This window comes from Pararge aegeria, chromosome 13 (assembly GCF_905163445.1).
Source record: "Pararge aegeria chromosome 13, ilParAegt1.1, whole genome shotgun sequence".
In the NCBI taxonomy this organism is placed as follows: Eukaryota; Metazoa; Arthropoda; class Insecta; order Lepidoptera; family Nymphalidae; genus Pararge; species Pararge aegeria.
The window spans coordinates 11,447,520-11,470,483 of NC_053192.1; the positions used below are offsets into that span (position 1 = coordinate 11,447,520).

General features: G+C 37.2%; 1 protein-coding gene across 1 annotated transcript in view; it reads left to right on the forward strand.

Moving 5' to 3' along the window:
- Positions 1 to 21,743, forward strand: part of LOC120628967 (NFX1-type zinc finger-containing protein 1-like) — a 48,633-nt gene extending 26,890 nt beyond the window's left edge. Inside the window, exons 18-27 of the mRNA XM_039897672.1 lie at positions 2,245 to 2,434; positions 2,967 to 3,095; positions 4,649 to 4,771; positions 5,550 to 5,711; positions 7,327 to 7,564; positions 11,013 to 11,178; positions 13,931 to 14,042; positions 15,296 to 15,513; positions 16,572 to 16,855; positions 18,321 to 21,743. Coding sequence (XP_039753606.1) covers positions 2,245 to 2,434; positions 2,967 to 3,095; positions 4,649 to 4,771; positions 5,550 to 5,711; positions 7,327 to 7,564; positions 11,013 to 11,178; positions 13,931 to 14,042; positions 15,296 to 15,513; positions 16,572 to 16,855; positions 18,321 to 19,063 — 2,365 coding nt within the window. The 3' untranslated portion in view covers positions 19,064 to 21,743. The remainder of the gene's footprint in view (positions 1 to 2,244; positions 2,435 to 2,966; positions 3,096 to 4,648; positions 4,772 to 5,549; positions 5,712 to 7,326; positions 7,565 to 11,012; positions 11,179 to 13,930; positions 14,043 to 15,295; positions 15,514 to 16,571; positions 16,856 to 18,320) is intronic.
- The last annotated feature ends 1,221 nt before the right edge of the window (positions 21,744 to 22,964 follow it).

A 22,964-nucleotide genomic window follows, 5' to 3' on the forward strand; every position in this document is an offset into this window, starting at 1 on the left:
TTTTCTATCTTGTGAGTTATGAGAGCGGAGCCTGCTTCCAAGCAGCCTTTTCGTTAAGAAATTCATCAATCGTATAGTAACCATGATTTATTAAATGTGTTTTAACACATTGTTTAAACTTATGCATTGACAGGTCCAAAATTATCTTGGGAATCATAATATTGTAAAAGCATATACTCATTCCCACAAATGACTTCGGCACCTTTAGCAAACGATATGCAGGTGTCACTAACTTATTTCCATTTCGCGTAAGGCGGTTGTTTCCATCCACTTTTCGTTTATAAAGAGTATTGTTTTGTCTTACAAATACTATATTGTTATAAATATATTGTGAGGATACCCTAATTATACCTATTTCCTAAAATTTTTTACGGAGGGATTCACGTGATTTAATTTTTTATACTGACCGTACAGCTATTTTCTGCAATATGAATATAATTTCAATATCAGCCGTTTTGACCCGTAATAAGATTTCGTAAGACTACTATGAAAGTATGCAAAGTAAACAAGTCTTGCAGTTTCTACTTAAGAAATGTGTCAAATTTTTCCGACCGTGTAGGCAGCCAAGCTTAGTTTACCTGCTAGTGTATCTATATAGGTACCTCATTGAAGCTTACAGTCTAAGGTCATGCCCAGAAAAACTAAGGAATCCTCCATTTTAGGTTATTCTTCATTTATTATTATATTTTTATTAAATTTTCTTTCCATTTGGTAAAATAAATTCCACACACTTATTTTTTTTTATATAAAAGTAAATTATGACATATTAACACAATCTTGACAATATTGACATATTAATATTTTTTTTTATATTAAAGTAAATTATTGACAGTAAACCAGCGCGACACTTACGACATAGCACGGCTTACATCGTCAGAGTTATCTCTACCTCTATCAGTTTAAAAAATTTAAATACACCAAAAATAGAAAGGGACCCAAAATTGAAACCTGTGGCACACCCATTGACTTATACAACGTCTGCGACTTTATGTCTTTGACGCATACCCTTTGGGTTCTGTCACTGAGATAAAAGGCAACCAAATTAAGAAAGTATTATGATCAACACAGTCGGAATGCTTTGGATAAATCACAAAAAACTTGCTTTCCTAGTTTCATTATTAACAATTTTCCAGGTTATATGTACTTTGTTATCCGATTTATCCGAAAGGCTTTTGCCTTTTTTTTAGCTTTCTCACTAGATAATTGTTACCGAAAAGCTTTGATGCATCATGATTGTCATTTTTGTGAGTCTGGTCGTGCGCTGCGGCATAATTTTTTATTGTCTCATGGACGAATTCTATTTTTACGTCCCTGTGAAGGTCGCGATTTCTGATGTGCCAGCACCGCTAGCATAGACACAAATTATATGCTACGGTTATATAACCTGACAGGAAACAAAATGTAGGGGTAAAAACCTGTATTTCATGATCGAAACGAAAATTTCGCAGTTTTCTTTCAATAGTGATTCTTCTATACCAGTTCGTATTAACTTTCAAAAAAATAAGTATTGAATTGTTGTCACGTAACACGTAAATTTGTGTAAAAAAACCCCGTTTTCACGTGTTGTTCGTTTCAAATTTCGTTTTGTAAAGTCAAAGTCGAAAGTCATGAATATCTTTATTCAAGTGGGCCCATAGGTACCTTATAGGCACTTTTGATGCGTACATGAGAATGTGTTATTTAGTAGTGAGATGATGGCGATAACCATATTCGTAAACTTAAAACTAACGCTACGAGTATTCAAACGGTCTTAGTAGAAGCCCACAACAAACTTAGCAGGGTGTTTTTCACCATCTCACATTGTAATTTAAAATTATTAGAAGAGCAACCTCGTTAGTGCAATAATAATTCACACAAGCTTTTTCAACGATTACGTAGTGCTTTATACTATACATTATAATAGGACTTTTCTATAAGCTTAGGTTTATTACAAACTTTGAACTTTTTAACAGACATCTCAAAGATATCAATTAAATGAGCTAAAAACATTTTTTGTATTTACAACTAAAAGTAAATTTTAAATATTAAAGTTAGTTCGTTAGCTACTTAACGAACACATCCAAATACTTTACTTTTGCATTACCGTCGTTTTTTTGGGGTTTAAGTATAAATTTTATCAAGGTTTTTATCAATTGTTACCCGTTCATAATTACACTTATATTTTTTGGATATTATTTCCATTGTGCGCCAATGCTGTCTTCTGCCCATGCAGGTTGCTGTCTATAAAATATATTTTATTTACAGAATTATTTGCGAACTGAATCATGTATGTCCTTTGAAGTGCATGGAAAAGTGCAAACCATGCCAAATTAGGCTTAAAAAAAAATTGCCATGCGGCCACGATATGTTAGTGCCATGTCACTTGGACCCTAACGACCCTGAAGTAAAATGCTTGACAGTGGTCCCTGTCAAGTTGCCAAACTGCGGTCATGAGGTAAATACAGTTCGTGTACATACCTAATATAATTGTATGACCTATATTAGGGGCAGCTGGGACACCCTAATCGGAACGCTGGAAGGCTAGGTGGTACATCTTGATCGCTAGGGTGGTAAATAGCCGCGGCAAAAGCCTGCCACCAGACCCGAGAAAATCCTGAAATTTGTTAAATTGCTCAGGAACTTCATAATCTTGTTCCTCCGGCACCATCCTTCCACAGAACAGCAAGACGCCGTAAACGGTGGCATCCTTATGTTGCTGACATACAGGCAACACGCACGAAGCGCTTTTCATCTACGTTCCTGATATGGACTGCTAAAATTTGGAACGCTCTGGTGCTTCTCTTATTCATACAACTTGAATTGCCTTCAAGGCAAGAGTAAATAGGCATTTGCTATGCAAGCGCGCCCCAATTTAGACCGCGTCATTGCTTTACGTAAGGCATGATAGCTGTCAAGCGCAAGTCTATCTAGTATAAAAAAAAGACCGCTAATGGATAATAAAGATGTATTAATTCCTTAATTTACAGGTGAAGAAGTCGTGTTATATGAAGACCGAGATGGTAAAGTGTCCCGTACCCTGTGAGTACAGAGTGGATAAGTGCGGGCACGTATGTACACGCAGTTGCCACGTTAAGGATGACCCGGATCACGAAAGGGTAAAACTCATTGTATTGCCTATTTAGTTACATGTAGGGAAGATCTTTACTAATGTTATAAATCCGAAAGTGAAGTGAAAGTGGTTTGTTAGTCCTTCCTTTAACCTTAGTAAGCAAACCAATCAATTTGATTTTTCGGAATATCTTAGTTGATGGAACAGAGAGTAATGTAGGCTACTTTTTATCTCAAGAAAACAAACGGTTCCCACGGAATTTCAAAAACCGTAATAAACGCGGTCGAAGAACGTGGGCAACAGCTACTAATAAGAATAAGAAAAGGGATAATTTATCAGCTAGAATTGTGGGTCATAACAAGTTGTTTTACTATAATTAAACATATAAACAAACTACTGGCGACGACAGAATGCACACACATTACATTCATATAAATGTTTATTTCACTATCGAAACTATCGAGGTACATCTTAATTTAAAAAAAGAATATGTAGCGGAGAGAGTTAACACTCCGGCCTTCCTTTCGGGGGCGATGCCCCGCACGCACCTCCAACTCTTCTAACTTTTATTTAACGTTAAAGGAAAACATCGTGGGGAAAGTTCATGCCTAATAGTCCTTTATAATGTTTGAAGGGCACAGAGTGTGAAGTGTACCGGGCACTAAATTAGTGTAGTGGACGGGCTTGAGATGAGATGCTCTGCAGTGGCCAGTGTTTGGTTTTATGAAGACTGTTTTAAACTGTTTTAGTATGGCCCAAGGTTGTTCTGAGATATCACAAACACACACACACACGTAATCCGGACTTAGGCCATTACCACGATCACGGTGGTATTCAGACTAAACCAGTCCGAAACGTCAAGCTGAGTCGTAGTCAGAGTCCTCGCAGGAGGAACTCTCTGATCAACGTCCCCTTTTCGCCCCGTCGTCGTGGAGCCCTGGGGCTCTTCTCACGAACTTTTACGCTTGCCCCGACTCCTCAGTACGCTATTACAACCCTTAAAGTGGTAATCAGCTACGATTATTTCAAAAAATAATATATGAATACACCCTTTTGTTATGGGCGGGGTTGACAAAATCATGATTATTTTAAAGAAGTCGGGTTAATTTGATTTAAATTATATTAATGTGAATTTTTAGATTCTCATCTTTTTTTTTTTTTTAATTTCGAAGTTTTTTGTATGCCTTGTTAATCGAATAATATTTCTGTGAAAGGTAGCAGTAAAAAAAGTTATTGATTGATTAATTTGGATACGATTTAAATCATATCAACCCTGGTTATAGGTACTAAGAAAACTAATGAATATTTATGAATAATACGCATGAACACTTACGATATACAGATAAACGCCCGGACACTGAAAAACATTCATGTTCATCACACCAACATTTTCCATTTGTGGAAATCGAATCCACAGGGTCAGAAAGCAATGTTACTGCCCACCGCTTAATTATTCAAAATGAAATAAGGTTTTTATATAAATATTGGTCTTCTTCGGATTTCCCATTTCTTTCTGAATCCAGTAGATATATCTACTGGATCTTATTGACTTATAAGAAAATAACATAGCCTCGTATAAAAAAATTAATCGTGTTTCAGTACTTATGCCATAAGCCCTGCGCCAAGGCTAAGAAAGGATGCACTATGGAGTTCGAAGGCGATCGCGGAGACCATCAGTGTGTTAAGAGGTGCCATGAGGATTGCGACGAATGCAATGTTGAAGTATGTATTAAAGGATTTCGAAATGTAATATAAAACTGACTTCATTATTATTATTAAGCTGATGAATATTTGAACAAAATTAAAATATGAAATTTCATACACAAATTACATAGTAATTTTTTTACTACTTAGGTTTTTATTTTATTAAAGTTAATAAAACTTTTATGTTTAGTTTAGTTGGAAAAAGTGACTTTAAAAATAATGTGCATAAGTACAAGTTAACTAATCTTTTCCACACCCTTTAAAATTCTTACCACCTCTTCACATCGCACTAGGGAAATAGAGCAATGACCCACCAAGCTCTAATGGTTTTGGCGAGCTTTAACCATTAGTATCACATGTTAGTAATGACATGACCAACGGCTTTAACGTGCCCGTAACATCCCTAATTTCCATACGCAACTAGAGCATAGATAATAAAACTATAAAAAATATATTTTAATACGTGATCCTACAGTAAATAGCAAACTACATTAGACGGAAAATTCACCGTGATGTTAAATTTTTTTTTTTAATTATTTTCTTAAAATTACGGTTAAAAATAAACTAAATCAGAATGCAATGGCAGCCTTATCACTGATAGGGATCTCTTTCAGGCAACTAATAGTGGTTGGTGTACAAGTCAATAGATACAAAAAACATAGAATAAACTTACATAAAAATAAGTATACTATTAGATAGAAACTTATTTTTATAAATATTGTGTATAAAGCAATAAATAGATATATGTATTGAAACATATATATATATTATATATACACATATATAATTTTAACAGGTAATGAAAAAAAGGAAAGCCTGCAAACACAAGGAACGGGTCGCCTGCTCAAAGACTCCTGATGAAAAGCCATGTCTTAAAAAGTGTGCGCGCGTACTACCTTGCGGACACTTCTGCCAAAAGAAGTGCTCTGAACCGTGCCGAACAGACTGCAAACAAATAGTGAGACAATCATATATTTATTTTATTTAGTCTTTACATGGTTAAAACAAAGTCGCCCCCGCTGTTTGTACGCTTTGATCTTTTAAACTACACAACGGATTCTGATGTAATTTTCAGACAGTTACAACTCAGTCAGCTATAGATAGTGATTCAAGAGGAAGGTTTATATTTGGTAAACATGTATTTATATAATTAAATATATATAATTATAAGTTTTGCAATGAGAGAACGACGTAACTAACATGTATATGTGCGATTACATTGCAAACGCTGCTTATGTAATTTTTTTACCACAAATTTTATTATTAAGTAATCACTCCAAACTGACACACATACGTATCTACATTGTACCCATACAAATGGGTCGCTGGTTATTATTATGAAATAAGTAAGTTATATTATGGAGGCAAAAAAAGGGACAGCCAGGCAAGTACCAAAAAAGTATCAAAGAAAAATAGATGACTTAAATATAGTGATCGTGATGATAGATCGTGGCCACGACGGAAACACGATCCATGCAACTTGGTCGAAATATCGACAAATCCCAAAATATTATCGTTGTATTTATCCGTTCAACTATATTTAAGAAATATTGATCTACCAAGAAAATCTTAGTTTAAAATCTTTAAATATCGAGTTGTTCTCAATTAGTAAACTCCTTCTAAAATGCTTTTTGTCTCCTGACAAAAGAGACAAATTTCTGATTACACTGATTCCATGGACACGTTTACGAAGTGATGTGGCCTTTCAGTTTCAAGTAACACGATTGATATTTACTTAATCCCCGGTTCGTGAACACTCCGACCAGCAACCATTCAACATTCCTTAAGCTTAAACTATAGATATGCGTGGGTCAGCGGGAATTCATTATCATCCTTATCATGCTAACAAATTTGTTTTACACAGGGAGTTCCAATTACCTTGTGCCGTTTGGGTTCAGCGACTCGCTTGATGTCATCCGTGCACCGCGTAGGGGTCGCTATTCGAGCACCTTGGGACCCCAACGTCCATCGGTCCACCGAGCTACGTGGCCCGCCAACTGCCACATCAGCTTCGCAACTTTTTGAGTTATATCGGTAACTCTAGTTGTTCTATGGATCTCCTCATTTCTGATTTCACCACGTAGAGATACTCCAAACATAGATCTCTTCATCGCCCACTGAGTGACCCTGAGCGAAGACATATGGCATATGGAAAGAAACCTGGATGCTAACTATGGGTCTCATAAGAAAGCAATGGGAATTTAATACATTTAATTAATCAATATAATCTCTACGTCTACTATCAAATCAGAATTGAGGAGATCCATAAAAGAATTACTGACATAGCTCAGCGAGTCGCTAAGCTGGAGTGGCAATAGGCGGGGCACATAGCTCAGAGAATTGATGGACGTTGGGGTTGCAAAGTGCTAAAAAGGCGACCCCATACCGGTAAACGCAGCGTTGGTCAAACCTCAAAGATGTGGACAGACAACGTCAAACGAACAGCTGGAAGCCGCTGGAAACAAGCGGCCCAGGACCGGGGATTTTGGAACTCCCTGCAAAAGCGCTATATCCAGCAGAGGACAATCGGTTGAAGTTATGATGATGAATTGATCAATTGATCAATTATTTAGGTGAAGAAGAAGATCCCGGAATGTAACCATGAAATTTCGCTCGAGTGTGGATTGGAGCCAGTCCGCGCATTTTGTAAGAAACTGTGCGAACGCACTCTGACCTGCGGCCACCGATGTTTGGGAAGCTGCAGCGATGTCTGCAAACCTGATATGTGCAAAGAACTAATGCCAAGATACTTCGCATCGCCTTGTGGACACAAAGTACAACTACCCTGCAGTGTTTACGCCGCCTCATCAAGTAAGTTTCTTTTCAAGTGAATCTTCTTTAGAAGCGTGATTTTAAACTCGATGAAACTATATTACTGATCTTATTTTTGCAGAAAAAATAAACATTACATTTATCCTAATACTCCTGATATTTCCATCTCAATCTCGCGTGGGGTTCTACCCTACGTGAGATTGAGATGCAAATAGCGGTAAGCGGCCGAACATTATTATTTAACACAACATTATTAACATATTTAAAATATAACAAAAACAGAAACATATCGAAAGAAGTAGTAATACAAAAGGCGGCCTTATCGCTTAATAGCGATCTCTGCCAGGCAACCTTCGAATTAGGAAAAAAAAAAAGAAGAGGAGAATAGACTGCTGGTGGTACAAATATTAAAATACCTACATGCTAATACATAAACTAGTGTACACAAATAGATAAAAAGTAAATAATATAATTAATAAATAAATATAAAAATAAACTAATATATATAATAACAACACTAACATATTTAAATACTTTAACATACAATAAATGAGTAAGTATATACTATTAATAGTCGTTAACAATATAATAGGCATTAACTGCTCTTTCAAATATCGCCAGTGATTTGGATCGTCGTATGCTCAATGGAAGCGCATTCCACAATTCCACAGCTCGTACGCTAAACGAACGCTTATAAAGTTTTGTTCTATGATAAGGCATACACAGCGTCAGCGCACGGCACGATCTTAAATCAGATTGCTCACCAAGAAAAGTGAACTTCTCTTTTAAATACGAGGGAGTTTTTAGATGAAATAACACACAGTACAGAAGTGAAAGTACATGCATATCCCGGCGACGATGAATAGGAAGCCACTTGAGTTTTTGTCGAAATTCGGAAACATGGTCATATTTGCGAAGGCCAAATATGAACCGAATAGCAAGATTTTGAAGACGCTCAAGTTTATTAAGCTGATCCTCGGTCAGATTAAGAAAGCTTGCATCCGCATAGTCGAGAATAGATAGAAGGAGAGAATGTGCTAGCATAACTTTGGTCGGAATTGGAAGAAATGATTGCAGCCTTCGCAAGCTCATCGTCACAAACACTTTCTGACTCAGCTCTTTGACATGCACTGTCCATGACAATTCCCGGTCGAGGTATACACCAAGATCTTTAACAGAGTCACAAAAAGGAAAAGCGATGCCATTATAAATAACAGAAGGAATGCTCAGCCAATCAACCCTCGCGATCATTCCTGAGCTACCAATAACGATAGCTTTTGATTTTGCAGGATTGACCTTTAGCCCATATTGCCTGCTCCACTCAGAAATTGCAGCCATATCATTATTTATAGCTGCAACAGCAGAACCAAGATTTTGAAGGGTAGATGAGCGATATATTTGGATATCATCTGCATACATGTGATAGAGAGAAGAGATGTTTTGAGTAATAGAGTTAATAAAAATAGAAGAAAGTAAAGGAGATAACACGCCACCCTGAGGTACCCCAGCCGTAACATCACACCAAGACGAAAAGTACTCGTCAATCTGAATGCGCTGTCGACGGCCATTGAGGTAACTCCGAAACCAGTCTATTACTCATGGAGATATGTTAATAGAGCGTAAAAGACTAAGCAAGATGTCAAAGTCAACTGTATTAAAGGCATTGCTAAAGTCAAGCAGAATAAGAATTGTTAGCTGCTTGTTATCCATCGCCCATCGAATATCATCAGTTACTTTAGCTAGAGCAGTAGCCGTACTATGACCAGGACGAAAGCCGGATCGCAAAGAACTGAGAAGGTTATTCTTATTAAGAACTTTTGATAGAAATGGGGCGAAAATCAGAAAACGATGAAGGGTTGTTTTTTTTTTAGGTAGAGGAATAATCTTCCATTTTTCAGGGAATTTGCTACAGAGAATGGAAGAGTTTAAGATATGGGTTAGAATAGGATAAACAACGTCAAGAATTGGAATGATCATATTACGGGTAATGCTATCTACACCAACAGCATGCGATGCAATGGATATTATGCTCTTCTTAACATCACATTCAGTAAAAGACTCGAATGTAAATGGTAAAAAGTTAGGAGTTGAGTAGGAAGAAAGTTGTCTAAGAGTACGTTCTTTATCGAAACTATTAATTGTATCAGAAATAGAAAAATGTTTATTTAGGAGTTCTATATCAACGTTAATAGAAGATCTATGAGATGAATTACCATCTCCAAAAGATTCAAGAAACTTCCAGGTTTTAGCAGTGTCACCACTTTCAACAGACTTATGAATATGGCGTCGTTGAGAATCCCTACACAATGATTACAGCGATTCCGTGCTTTATGATATTTTTCCCGGTTAGCGTCAGTATTATTTGTTTTGTATTTATATTTCGCCACGATCTTTTTGTCCATTAAAATTTTTATCTCTTCCGATAACCAAGGCGCCGGTAGATGTTTCAGCTTGATTGGACTTAACGGAGCTTGCGTATCGTAGAGTTGCGTTATCAGGGAATTAAATATCTCAATTTTGCATTATCCTGCATAGAAACAAAATCGTCTTTGATATATGGGGGCAAACGGTACGACATTTTCTTCTAAAACTTCTCTGATATAGCGGTCTGCAGTCAGACTCCCTCTGTCAATCACTACCAAGTCTGTGCGAGCTCCCAAACAAATGCCCCCCAAACTATTATTGACCCACCACCGTATGCAACTGTAGTTTCAAAATTTGTCTGAATTTATCGTTCTCCTTTGCGTCTGTATATTTTTTGCCTGCCGTCAATTTGATTTAAAAGAATTCTGCACCCATCACTAAACAATACCTTCCTCCATTGGTCTACGTTCCAAAGTCGATGTTCCTGAGCAAAAGTTAACCTGTTTCTACGATGATTTACCTCGAGCCAAGGAGCCTTGGCGGGCACAAATGAACCCAAACCAGCTTCTTCGAATCTTCTTCGTACCGTACGCTCACTTACGGTTACACCCCGCCGAATGAAACTATCATCCCTACTCGAAGTGCGTCTTTTTCTGCCTTGTCCCGCTCTTCTCACACAAGTACCGGTCACCCTGAACCGTTGGATACTGCGATGGATCGTTGAAACTGGTCGACGTAGATCTTTGGATATCACTCTGTAGGTTTGACCATTTCTTCGTATTTCGAGTGCCCTGGCAATCTCCGTTGGGGCTAATTCAGGCATAATTCAGTCAACAACTGCAGAAAGATACGTGATTAAAAAAAACTAACAAATAACAGTATTTCAATGAAATTTTAAATCAAACTCAGAAGTAAGAAATACTCGAAGTTCGCTCCAGATAAGGTGTATTTGAAAAAAAATTAAAGCAATTGCATAAAATGTGAAGTACAGTTGTTTTCTTAATTTGAAAATATTTATTTTTAAATTAAATGACCTATTAACCAGCCAGCAACCTTATATGATACTGATATCAAACCTTTTTTCTGTGTTCCGCTAAATATGCCGGTGTGTGTATATTCAAAGGTGCTGGAATTCAACCGGAAATGCTGCTGCAATATTGCAAGGAACCGTGCGGCAAGACGCTGGCTTGCGATCACGAGTGCGTGGGTACGTGCGCACGGTGTAAACAGGGCCGCCTCCACGTGCCCTGCGCGAAGCCCTGCCACCAGGCCAACATCTGCGGACACCAGTATGTTGATTTTGTCTTTTATAGTCGTAAAAAAGTAATAGGCCCGTTTTGTCATTTGTCATCGCGACGTAACTAGTTATGGAACCATACGACTTGGTACTCGAAACTCACGATAAATCGATTCAAGTTTGTGTCAGTACTTCATCGATATGATTATGTATTGTAAAGTGTTCATTCGTTCAAAGTATTCCTTTAACTTCACAACCAATTCGCGTGACTGGCGTAATTGTACGTCCACTTTTCAACATGTTGCAACAGAATTCTTACCATATAAAAACATACACAAAAATCGAGTCAAATTACTATGTTTAAATCATTGTCCAAAATAGAAGAGCCAAAGTTACTAATAGTAAAAAATATATTTATTTATTTATTTAGGAAGCCAACGTTATATACGATGCCTGAAAATTATTATAAACATAACAGTAATATTCTGAATTTTACATTGTTATACCCCACTTACAGGCTAACATGAAATATAGACGTTCTTCAATATACAGAACCTAAAACTAAAGAGATAAATTAAAAAAAAATACAAAAGGTACTACAAACTACAATTAAAATAAAAATAAAAGAGGATTACGTAACAAACAGTTTTTTAATTTAGCGCTTATAACTCAGAGCGGAATTGTGAAAAATATCTAAATCAGCTTTTTTAAATGCACAATTTTAGGCTGAGACAATTCTATTTAACGGGGCGGACCTGCCTAGATTAGTTTTTGTGAATGTAGACCTAAAAGTTTGCTTATTCTTGAAATAAGATCTCGCATTATACTTAGGTACTGCCAATCTTACCCTGTCGGCTAAACTTGAACAATCAATACCACCATTAATAATTTTATGTAAGAAACAAAGATCTATCATGTTTCTCCGATTCGTGAGTGAAAGAGTTTTATAAATATTTAATTGGTATTTTAACATTATAGCTAGAATCTTCATTCAATATTTTGTCCTTGTAGCCTAAGTGTCGTAAAAACTTCTTTTGTATTCTCTATTCTATTCTTATGGACTTGATAGTAAGGATTCCATGCAATAGAGCAGTATTCAAGTCTGCTACGTATTAATGAATTGTGCAGTGCTAGCTTGGTCAAAGACTTTTTAAACTGATTTGTGTTTCTAATAATAAAACCTAGTAATTTCAGACACTTACAAACAAAATTATCTATGTGCGGTATAAAACTTAAGTTATTATCTAGTATTATCCCAAGATCATTTAAGTGGTTGACATTTTTTAATGTTTCCTTTTATGTTATAATCAAATCTCTCATTACGTACCTTTCTACTGAAGGTAATACTGTAGCATTTTAAATGATTTAATTTTAAATTATTATATATATCAAACTTAAACGAACGCACAGTCAACTTTACAAGATGGGGAACGAAAAACTGGGACGGGGGACGCTTCAGTCATGTGCCGCTTGGTCAGATACATCAACTCAGATCCATTATTCAGAACAAAGTGTCAATTCAAAATATTATTTGCGGCTTTGAGAACCAAGCTCATTCTTTTTATTAAAGATTAATAAATTAGAAAGAAAATATTTAATTTCGATTAGAATCGTATGAAGCTTGTGATATTCAGTAAAAAAATGGTTACAACACTAGTATTAGAAAAAACGCTTCGCAACATTTATAGATTGCATGCTACTATAAAGTAAGCGCAAAAAGAATACTCGTTCGCGCAAATATAATACGTATTTTTTAAAACACTATAATTGATTTTTATTTTATTGTTTCTTTCAGTATCGTTCCAAGTTACATTCTATGGTCTTGCACAAATGTCAAAACGGGCCTATTACATTTTTACGACTATAAATTAACGTAAACGCTTCTATTACCGCAAGTTTGAAGCTTTCAGACAATGAAATTTATTCTGTTACTGTTGTTTAGCTTTTTATGAATCCTGTGGGAACCGTACTCTTTCCCGGGATAAAAGACAGCTTGATGGCCCTGGATTAACAAACACCAGGGTATAGTCTATCACCATTCCAAAATTCAGTCGAATTGGTTCAGTAGTTTTTGCGTGAAAGAGTAACATACATCCATCCATCCATCCATCCATCTATACAAACTTTCGCAATTATAATATTGAGAAGGATATTTTTTTTTGACGTCCTCCGTGGCGCAGCGGTGAATGGCTAGTTACCACCCTACTGAAAAAGACGTGCCGTTAAGCGATTTAGTGTTAAAGAATTATTCCCCATTTAAATCCCTCAGTGCTTGAAGTCTTCGAACAGTGCGTTTTGCCAGTGATGACTTACGTTACTCAGCGGGAAGATGAAGAGAGCTATGCTAGGAGTATCTCTACGTGATCAAATCAGAAATGAGGAGATCCGTAGGAGAACTAGAGTTACCGATAGCTCAGCGAGTCGCGAAGCTGAAGTGGCAATGGGCAGGGCACATAACTCGGAGAACCGATAGACATTGGGGTCATAAGGTGCTGGAATGGCGACCGCACCAGTAAACGCAGCGTAGGTCGGCCCCCAACGCGGTGGACAGATGACATCAGGCGAATCGCTGGGAGCCGCTTGAGGCAAGCGGCCCAGGACCGTGGATTGTGGAACTCCCTCCAAAAGACCTATGTCCAGCAGTGGACGACCAGCATTGGTTGAAATGATGATGATGTTATTAATGATGCTTACTCAAGTTTATCCTGTAAAAACCGGCAACATTGCGTCGACGCTGTAAACGAAGTAGTACCGCGATTTAACACTTGTAGTTCTCCAAGTTTATGTTAATGATGATAATGCAGGTGTACAGAGCCTTGCAACCAGGTGTGCCCGCCGTGCAGGAAACCCTGCGAGGTGAAGTGCCAGCACTCCCGCTGTAGACGTGATTGTGGCGCGCCCTGCGTGCCTTGCCAGGTGATATTATCTTTCACATAACATCTAAAATTTAAAACTTTAAAATTTGTCTATTAAAAGGGAATATTCCTCATTCCCTCTCAAAAAAAGTGTACATTATTCTACCAGTACTGCCCTTTCATTTGATATCTGGGATTAATATATGGGAGGACCTGGATTCGATCCTCGGCAGAGGAAATTTGGAAATTTCTGATATTTCTCTGGTCTGTTCTGGTGGGAGGCTTCCGCCGTGGCTAGTTGCCACTCTACCGATAAAGACGTGCCGCTAAACCATTTAGCGTTCCGGTACGATGTCCCGTGGAAACCGATTAGGTGTATGGATTTAATGTAACTTCCATAGGTACCCCTAACAGGTTAGCCCTCTATCATCTTAGACTGCATCATCACTTACCAGAAGGTTAGATTGCAGTCAAGGGCTAACTTGTAGTGAAATAAAAAAAATAAAACATATTGAGTTGTGAAAAAAAGGAGAAGTCCTTTATTCTGTGGCCTGCGTGTACTCCTCGCATTTACTGTATCCCTGTTGCACCACTAAGGCCGGCAATTTGTAGGACGTGTTCTTGCGTGTCATGCGAAGTGTTGCTTCTTAAGAATAGGCGATGATTTTTCACTTACCATCAGATGAGCCATCTGTTTGGTATGTGAATTATTACATAAAAAAAAATTGCAAACGGAACTGAGAATTGGATCGCGGCCGAGTGGCGCAGTGGACACAGTGCTTTCTTTGTCCAAGGCTGTGGGTTCGATTCCCGCAACTGGAACAATGTTCGTGCGATGAACATGGATGATTTTCAGTTTCTGGGTGTTTATCTGAATATTATAAGTATTTATGTTTATTATTTTTTTTTAAATATTCATTAGTTACCCTAACCTAAGCACAAGCTACGCTATTGGATAGAATCAGGCGTTACTTTGCGGAAATCCATGATATATTATGAAAATTAAGCTTAATTTGCTATACTCCGCGAAAAGCAGGAGAATCCGTATGGTTTAATTAATAATTCCTTCATCCTCCTGAGGATGCTCCGGTTTCGGAGCGAAAAGTGCGTAGAGGGTACATTGCCGAGGATCTGTTTGGTGTGGATTAATTACACCATACAGATTCTCCTGCTTTTCGCGGAGTATAGCAAACTAAGCTTAATTTTCATTATACAAGCTACGCTTACTTATAGGCTAGGTGGCGAATGGCGATGTGTGTATTGTCGCAATATATTTGTTTTATTTATTGGAACCATGTCCTGATGGTACTTCAGGAACCGTGCGGGCGTGCTTGTGTGCACAGCGCGTGCAAGCGGCGCTGTGGCGATGTGTGCTTGCGCGCAGCTTGCGTGCTAGCGTGCATACGCACACTTCCCTGCGGGCACCCGTGCCGCGGCCTGTGCGGTGAGCGATGCCCCGACGTGTGCAAGCAGTGCCGCCCCGATACATTCCCCACGGACTTCCTCGGTGATGAATTCGACGACGACGCGCTGTACGTTTTTCTTTATTTATTTATTCCACTACAGGTGATCCCTTGACTGCAATCTTATTTGATGCCCAGATGAATTCTCCACGGACTTCCTCGGGAGATGAATGCGACGACGACGGCATTAACCGTGAACTTTTTTTATTCCACTAAAATAAGCCTTCGTCTGCAATCTGTCACAGTGGTAAGTGACGATGCAGTCGAAGATTGTTGCGGGCTAGCTTGTTTGAGGGTAAAGCACCTTCAATTGGTTTCTACGCGGAACGTCGCGTCGCTAGGGTAGGCCGAAGCTTTCCCACTTGACCAGATCAGCTTAAATTCGGATCAGAGAAAATTATAAATTTCCAAAATTGCCGGTGATCGAACCCTGCATGGCTAGCATGGGCAGGGGACAATTATCTCCCCGGGAAAGGATATAAATTTGTCTCCCACAGCTTTATCAACTCTCAGAGCATTGGCGCACAAGTGAAAATAATATATGTGTGATAATAAACGGGGATAAAAAACTTCTCCTATTCCATGTTCCCGTGCTTAAGCAGGTAGGCACGATAATTATATCCCCTGTCAGGAGATATAATAGGGGGTGATAATATTCGTCTCCTGCCTATGCTAGCCCTGCTGAAGATACAAAGAACACACCAATGTCAGAAAAATCATCTGCATCCAATAGGATAGAAGAAATAATTATGAAAATTAACCTTTTTGTGGAGTATAGCAAATTACGCTTAATTTTCATAATTATTTGTATTTTATTATTTAACCGGAAATAAATACCAAAAATGTATCATCGTCATTATCAAATATATAAGTCCCCTCTCCGAAGGGGAGGGGTTTGCCTATAATCACCACGCTGAGCAGACGAAATGGTGATCGCAATAGAATGGTGGTAGCAGCACAGAGAACGCTTCTGCCCGTTCTCCGTTAAATTCTCTTAGCCGCCTCTTACGACGAAGAAGAGGGCATATATTAATATCTTAAATTTCACAAAGCATAAAATAATATAATATGTTAAGGTAAGACGAAAGATGTATCTTTCTCCCTCTGAACTCAAAAAAATATTGCAGATTCATCGTATTAGAAGATTGTGGTCACGTAATGGAATTCGAAAATATGGAGAACCTTATGAAAGGCGAAAGCGATCTTGTAGAAATCCGGCGTTGTCCATATTGCCGCAAATCTATCATAAACACTCCCCGTTACAAGGATCTCGTTAACAATACATTGGCCAAGGAGATCAATCCCATCAAAGAACGAGTCTATGGCAATGAAGCAAGGATTATTGAAAGGAAAAGGGAGCTTAACGAAGCAGTTGCAAACTTTCATAATATTCACAACAGTATTTATACAGGTAACAACATTTCAGATCCTATACCTCGTTCTTAAAAAATATTTGTAATATTTTTTTCAATGTTATTCTAAGAATTTCTTTCACCATTCCAAATTTTTTCACGTTGGAAGGTTCTCAATTCGACTTTTATGTTTTTAATATTTTTATTTCGTTTATTTGTTACGCGATTCGTCATATCAATCCATTACTGGCCCACTGCAGGGCACGGTTCTCCAATTACAATGAAGGGGTTAACGCCGTAGCCCGACACGCTAGCCCAGTGCGGATTGGTATACTTCAGACGCCTGTGAGAACATTATGGAGAACTCTCAGGTGTGCAGGTTTCCTCACGATGTTTTCCTTCACTGTTGAAGCAAGTGTTACTTTAACTGTTACGCGATTACTCTGTCAATATTACATCGATTTTGATGATTCTTTTTTTGTTTGGTATTTCATGGTATGACATACCTCAGAGTTGGTCCCATTTTAATTTGGTGAAGATCTATTTATCTATTATAGGCATCTGTAGCGATTTGAGTATTTACCGTTCGTTGAGCATTTGTGTTCGAAAAGCACCATATGGTCAACTGAAACTGATGATAAAGATCACGGATGGCCACCCGAACTACACAATAATATTAAGTACTACATTGGTTGACCTTTTTTTTTTATTCCTCTACAAATTAGCCCTTGACTGTAATATGACTTGACTGGTAGGGTTGATGCAGACTAAAATTGTTAGACTGCATCATCACTTACCACCAGGTCTAACCTGTTAGGGAGCATGGAAGTCATACCCCTGATCGGTTTCTACGCGACATCGCACCGGAACACTAAATCGCTTAGCGGCACGTCTTTGTCGGTAGGGTGGTAACTAGCCACGGCCAAAGCCTCCCACCAGATCAGACAGAAAATTCAGACATTCAAATTCCAAATTGCCCCTGCCAGGAACCGAACCCGGGACCTCCTACTTAAATAGAGGACGTTTCGATTATAGTATATACTATACAGTAAGCAATTTATGCTTGTCACAATAAAGGAGCTGATGGTGAATTCCTCAACCGTTATAGACAAGACGGGAAAAGCAACATTTTGTAGATGGTTATGAGCAGTAATCATTTGTTTGCTATTATAACTTGGTTATAATTGAAAACCTTTGGCTAAAAGGCTTTGTAGAACAACTAAAAACCAAGACATAGTCAATGTAGATGGAGAAAATTACTTGGCACCCATTTAAAAATGTTCTAGAAAATATTTATTTAATGGATTTTAGTTTTACAAAGTCTGTTCTTTTTGCCAATTTTTTTTTTCGTCTTTAATATTATGTTTTTATATATATCTATTGAACGGTATATTCATTTATTTATAACATCTCTATTGCAAATAAATACGAACTGTTCCCTTATGAGCTTACCGTAAGGAACTTATAAAGCCTGAGAAACTCACTGTTTCTTTAAGTTGTGTCCAACTTTGCTTCTCATTACAGATTCAATATACTCGCATTGGAAACTTGCGTTCGAACAGATAATACTAGTTGTGAAGTCAAAGAAAAAGCATTCGTTGCTACAGCTAGATATGTACTTTACATATTTGAACATATTGGAGCTGCTTTCTGATGTTCACAGAAAATACAAAACAGTTACTTCGAAGGAGTTGCAAATAAAACTGGTGTATCAAAACGAAATTATATGCAAGTCTCTTACGCAGAATGTACACAAGTTAAGCCAACAACAGCAAGCGGACATAAAAAACGAGTTGAAGCGAATGAATGCTATCGTCAACCTATCGAAAATAATTAGCCACCAAGCGTATCTTGCAAACCAAAGTGTCCCTAAAGTTATTGAGGCTTATAACACAGCTAAAACAATAATTTTGAGCTGGAGCATTTACGAACATGACAAATCCACAGAGGCTCTGAATGAACTTCAGACTGCAATAAAAGTAAGCGGTGTTGTTACACATTCAGAAAGGCAGCTGATTATCAAAGCAATAGGCGCTAAGGCGGGACAGTGGTTCAAATGTCCCAACGGCCATTACTACAGTATAGGCCAGTGTGGTGGAGCTATGGAAATATCCAGGTGTGTGGAGTGCAAAGCTCAGATTGGCGGAACAAATCACAGTCTGTTGACGACCAATAGGCATGCTGCGGAATTTGACAACTCGAGATTCGCTGCGTATTCCGAAGAGGCCAATAATATGGCAAATTTTGATTTAGATCATATCGTTTAAGTTTTGAGCTTTTAACTTTTTTAATTGTATTTTTTGAGTATGTTCACCGATTTCTACATTTAGTTTGGCGTGATTTAAAAAAAAAATTAAAGCCAGGTGATTCCATTTTTAAACAAATCTGGATCCTTAGATACATTGTTGCCACTTCTGATGTACACGAATCTCTCTGAATTGACAGGTCTAAAAGTTATGCTATCCTCTTCACTATTTTCTCGGTGGAAAGAGAGAGAACTATTTTTAGACTTGCCAATTAAGTTTAAAGATTACCTACTGACGAATTGGCACCACCAGCAGGGCAGGAGACAATTATAACGACGGGGAAAGGATATAAATTTAACTTCTCACACAGCTTTAACAACTTTCAGAGCACTGGCGCACACGTGGAAATAATATCCAAAAAATATATAGGTGTATTAATAAACGTGGGTAAACTTCCCCTATTACATGTGCCAGTAATTTAGCAGGTGGGCACGTTAATTATATCCCTTGTCAGGGGATATCGTTTTTATCTCCCGCCCGTGCTAGCCCTGCTGTGTGTATTGTCGTAAATCAAATGGAATCTATAAGTAATTCAAGCGTTTGAGAGTTCGAGATGTCATTTATGTCGGTTGATGGTTTTTTAAACTACGTATTTGTAATGATTTTTTGTATACTCAATAGTTTTACATTTTATTCCAACGTCGAATTTCAAATAATAATTCATTAACTACTGGGAACTTTAAATCCAAATACCGATACTTATTCTCTCTTACCTGCAACAATATTTAATTTTAATTGACTGTCTATTGCTTTTTTTTGTTATCATAGTTTATGTTTTTTTTTGTGTTATTTAATGGGCAATACTTATAAATGACAACATATGTACTATTCGTTGTGTTATATTAATAGACTCAAATACACCAGTCATCACTGCAGCTTATCTAGAAATCGTATGCTAGCACTTGATTTGATGAGCTGCTTTCCAGGGTCAAATCATATAGGTAAGACTGGTTTCATATTTTTTTTTACAACTGCGAGATTTTTAACAACCTACTATTGGCGCGGCTAGAGTTACCCTTGACAAAGGGTTTTGAATATTTCGAGCCTAGCTTATCACCTGTCTTCAATCATTACAACGGTCATCATTACAAATAGGTATTTCATTCAGTGATCGAATTATAAGTCCAAATCTTCGTAAGTGTCAGGTTTCCGAGAAATAAATTGTCATGTTTTATTGATTGTCTTTCGTGAATTAACGTATACCTAATATTAATCGTAGAAGTGAATCGTAGACGGCTCTGAAACATTGTTCTGTGTCTAAATCGACAAGATATTTATTATGTTTTATTTTATTTTTTCTTACTATATGATTGGTGATTGAGAACTGACTGAATAGAATTAAATAAATGAAGGTCGTGGTCTTCTAAATTAGGTAGTAGTAGTAGTTTGGATAGAATTTAAAGATGCATAGTGTATTATCTAAAATCTACGATTGCGGCCCCCCCGTTGTATGTTGTCGCGTGGTTGTCGCCCTAGTGGATCAATTTTTATAATTTACCTGTATCAGGTTTACGGCCAGTGCCGGATTAACCACATAGCAAGAGTAGCAATTGCTATGGGCCCCGCGCGAAAGAGTTGCAATTGCTATGGGCCCCGCGCGAAAGAGTTTGTAGAAGTAAGTTATTACGAAAGTGAAAAATCGTAGTACCTACGTAAAACGAGGGTCAACAAAAAGATAATTTATGTAAACAACCTGAGGTTAATTCCATGCGAGCGTAAAAGAGACCTGTGTGTCCTTCTTTCTTACAGTTCACATGCAAGTGACATCACAATTTGTTTTTCGCTTTGTATAAGTTCTGCACAATCGCAATCGTGAAGACTTTTTGGATTATCGATTCAGTCATTTTCGATATCGAGAGTTTCAAATTTACCTATATCCTAATACGTGCAAAATTGACCTTATGCTACTAGCTTTAGAGTCGCAAAGGCTGTAATTCAGTTTTTTTTTACTTTGACATGAGCGCTTGCTATAGATGTGTGACAAAATTTAGCTTTAAGACAAGTTTTTATATCTCGAAAGTCGAAACCAACATTCATGTAAAGAATACATTAATTTTATTACATCTATTTTCATTAAACTTTGTTTACATAATCTATACTGTCTGTCTTTAGTGTCATGTATTGCGAGGAAGGAAGTGAATCAAAACTGTTGTTAAAAACATCACGATTAACAAAAGCATCCGAAACGGAAGTGTTGATTGAAGTTCAAGATGTGCACTTCTTGAAATAAGTAATTATCTCTCTAAAGTTGCTTAATGGTTTTTTTCCCAGGTAGGTACAGGCAATAATGCCCAAGGCCCCAAAGAGTCTATAAGTTTTTATTGCATGCTTGCATTGCACGAGTGCTCAGATTTGAGTACCTAGGTACCTACCTGTTTTGCTATCGCTAAGTTGGCGTAGTTTCGTTTAACGAAAAGGATAAAACACATTACTGTGGCATCAGGCATGACATAAAATAAGTTATGCGCTGTTTTTATACGATCAAACTTATAAAGATGTCAGTTAGATTTGCGTTATTCCTCTATTATCACAACATTTATTTGTAAGGCCCTAGTGTCTGAAAAGTTACCCCATGTGAAGAGCCGTTATTTCAAAAATTATCGCTAGTTTATTGTTTAAAGCACCCTTACGTTCATGAAACTTTGTACTGTATTTTATATTATTAAGCATTGGACTTAAATAAATGGTTTTACGGAAAATCATTGGTTCTGGTTTCTAACACTCCTTACAAATAATCCCCCAACTTCCTTTTCAAGAGAGCAACAAGATTAGCATTAAAAATGTGCCCGAGCAATTATAGCACTAGCACTTATGTAACTACATCGCATTTAAAACAAGCAAAATATTGTAAAACATGATTAAGATCGTGTTTGAAGATTGTAGGTATATGTTATTAATAAAAGAAAATGAGAATTTGTGACAAAATACGGAAAAATAAAACGTGGATTTTTGTTAAAAATTTAATATTAGGCTTATTGTTATTGATTTTTGCCTTTAGACATGAGAACATTGATTTAATATGTAACTATTATAATGGGTATTGGGCCATTATTACTTTTCAATAAGTTGCTATTCTGAGCTTATAATAGTACTACGTAGCCTTAATACAAGATTTGGTCCCCTCACAAGTCGTTTTCGATTATCAAATGTATCGTCAAAATAAAATAAGGTACCTACTCAGCTGAGGTCGTAGACAGAGAAGTAAATAGACGAATGGTTGGCGTGCCGCTTGTGAGACAGAGCATATTTGAGAAGTGTTGCCATACATTTTTTTTACCCCGATTCTAAGGTCCCAGATTTCAGGTCTTCTACCACACTTATAGTTTGTTGGTATTTGTTTATTATTATTTGTTCCATACAAAATTTATTTATTTATTTCCAACTCTAGACAAGTTTTACAGGAATTTTCCTAATGCACTAGCATAGATAATTATTCCTACCTACATACTAAACTATCAGTGTAGCAAAATGTAGGCATTTGTTTCATTAGAAGCAGCAGCACTTAGAAACATATCCTAAAGGAACTGCATAATAATTTTTAATGTTCCGTAATTCACTTAATTGTAAAAAGGGAACATTTATGGAATAACATTAGTACGTTGGTCTGTGAAGCAATTTTGCAGTTTTTTTTATGAGAAAGGCTTCTGGCTCGTGATTAGTTGGAAGATGAAAGCGGAGCGGATAGCTTTCAGGCAACTTTGTCATTAACATTATAAATCTATATATATACAAACTAAAGATGATTTTATAGTAGGCTAATAAACAAAAAGTGTCATAATTATATCATCCAGCATATCTCCATACAATGAAAACTCAAAAGCTAAATTATTCACTAACCAGTGTTGGAACAGCGTTAGGATAC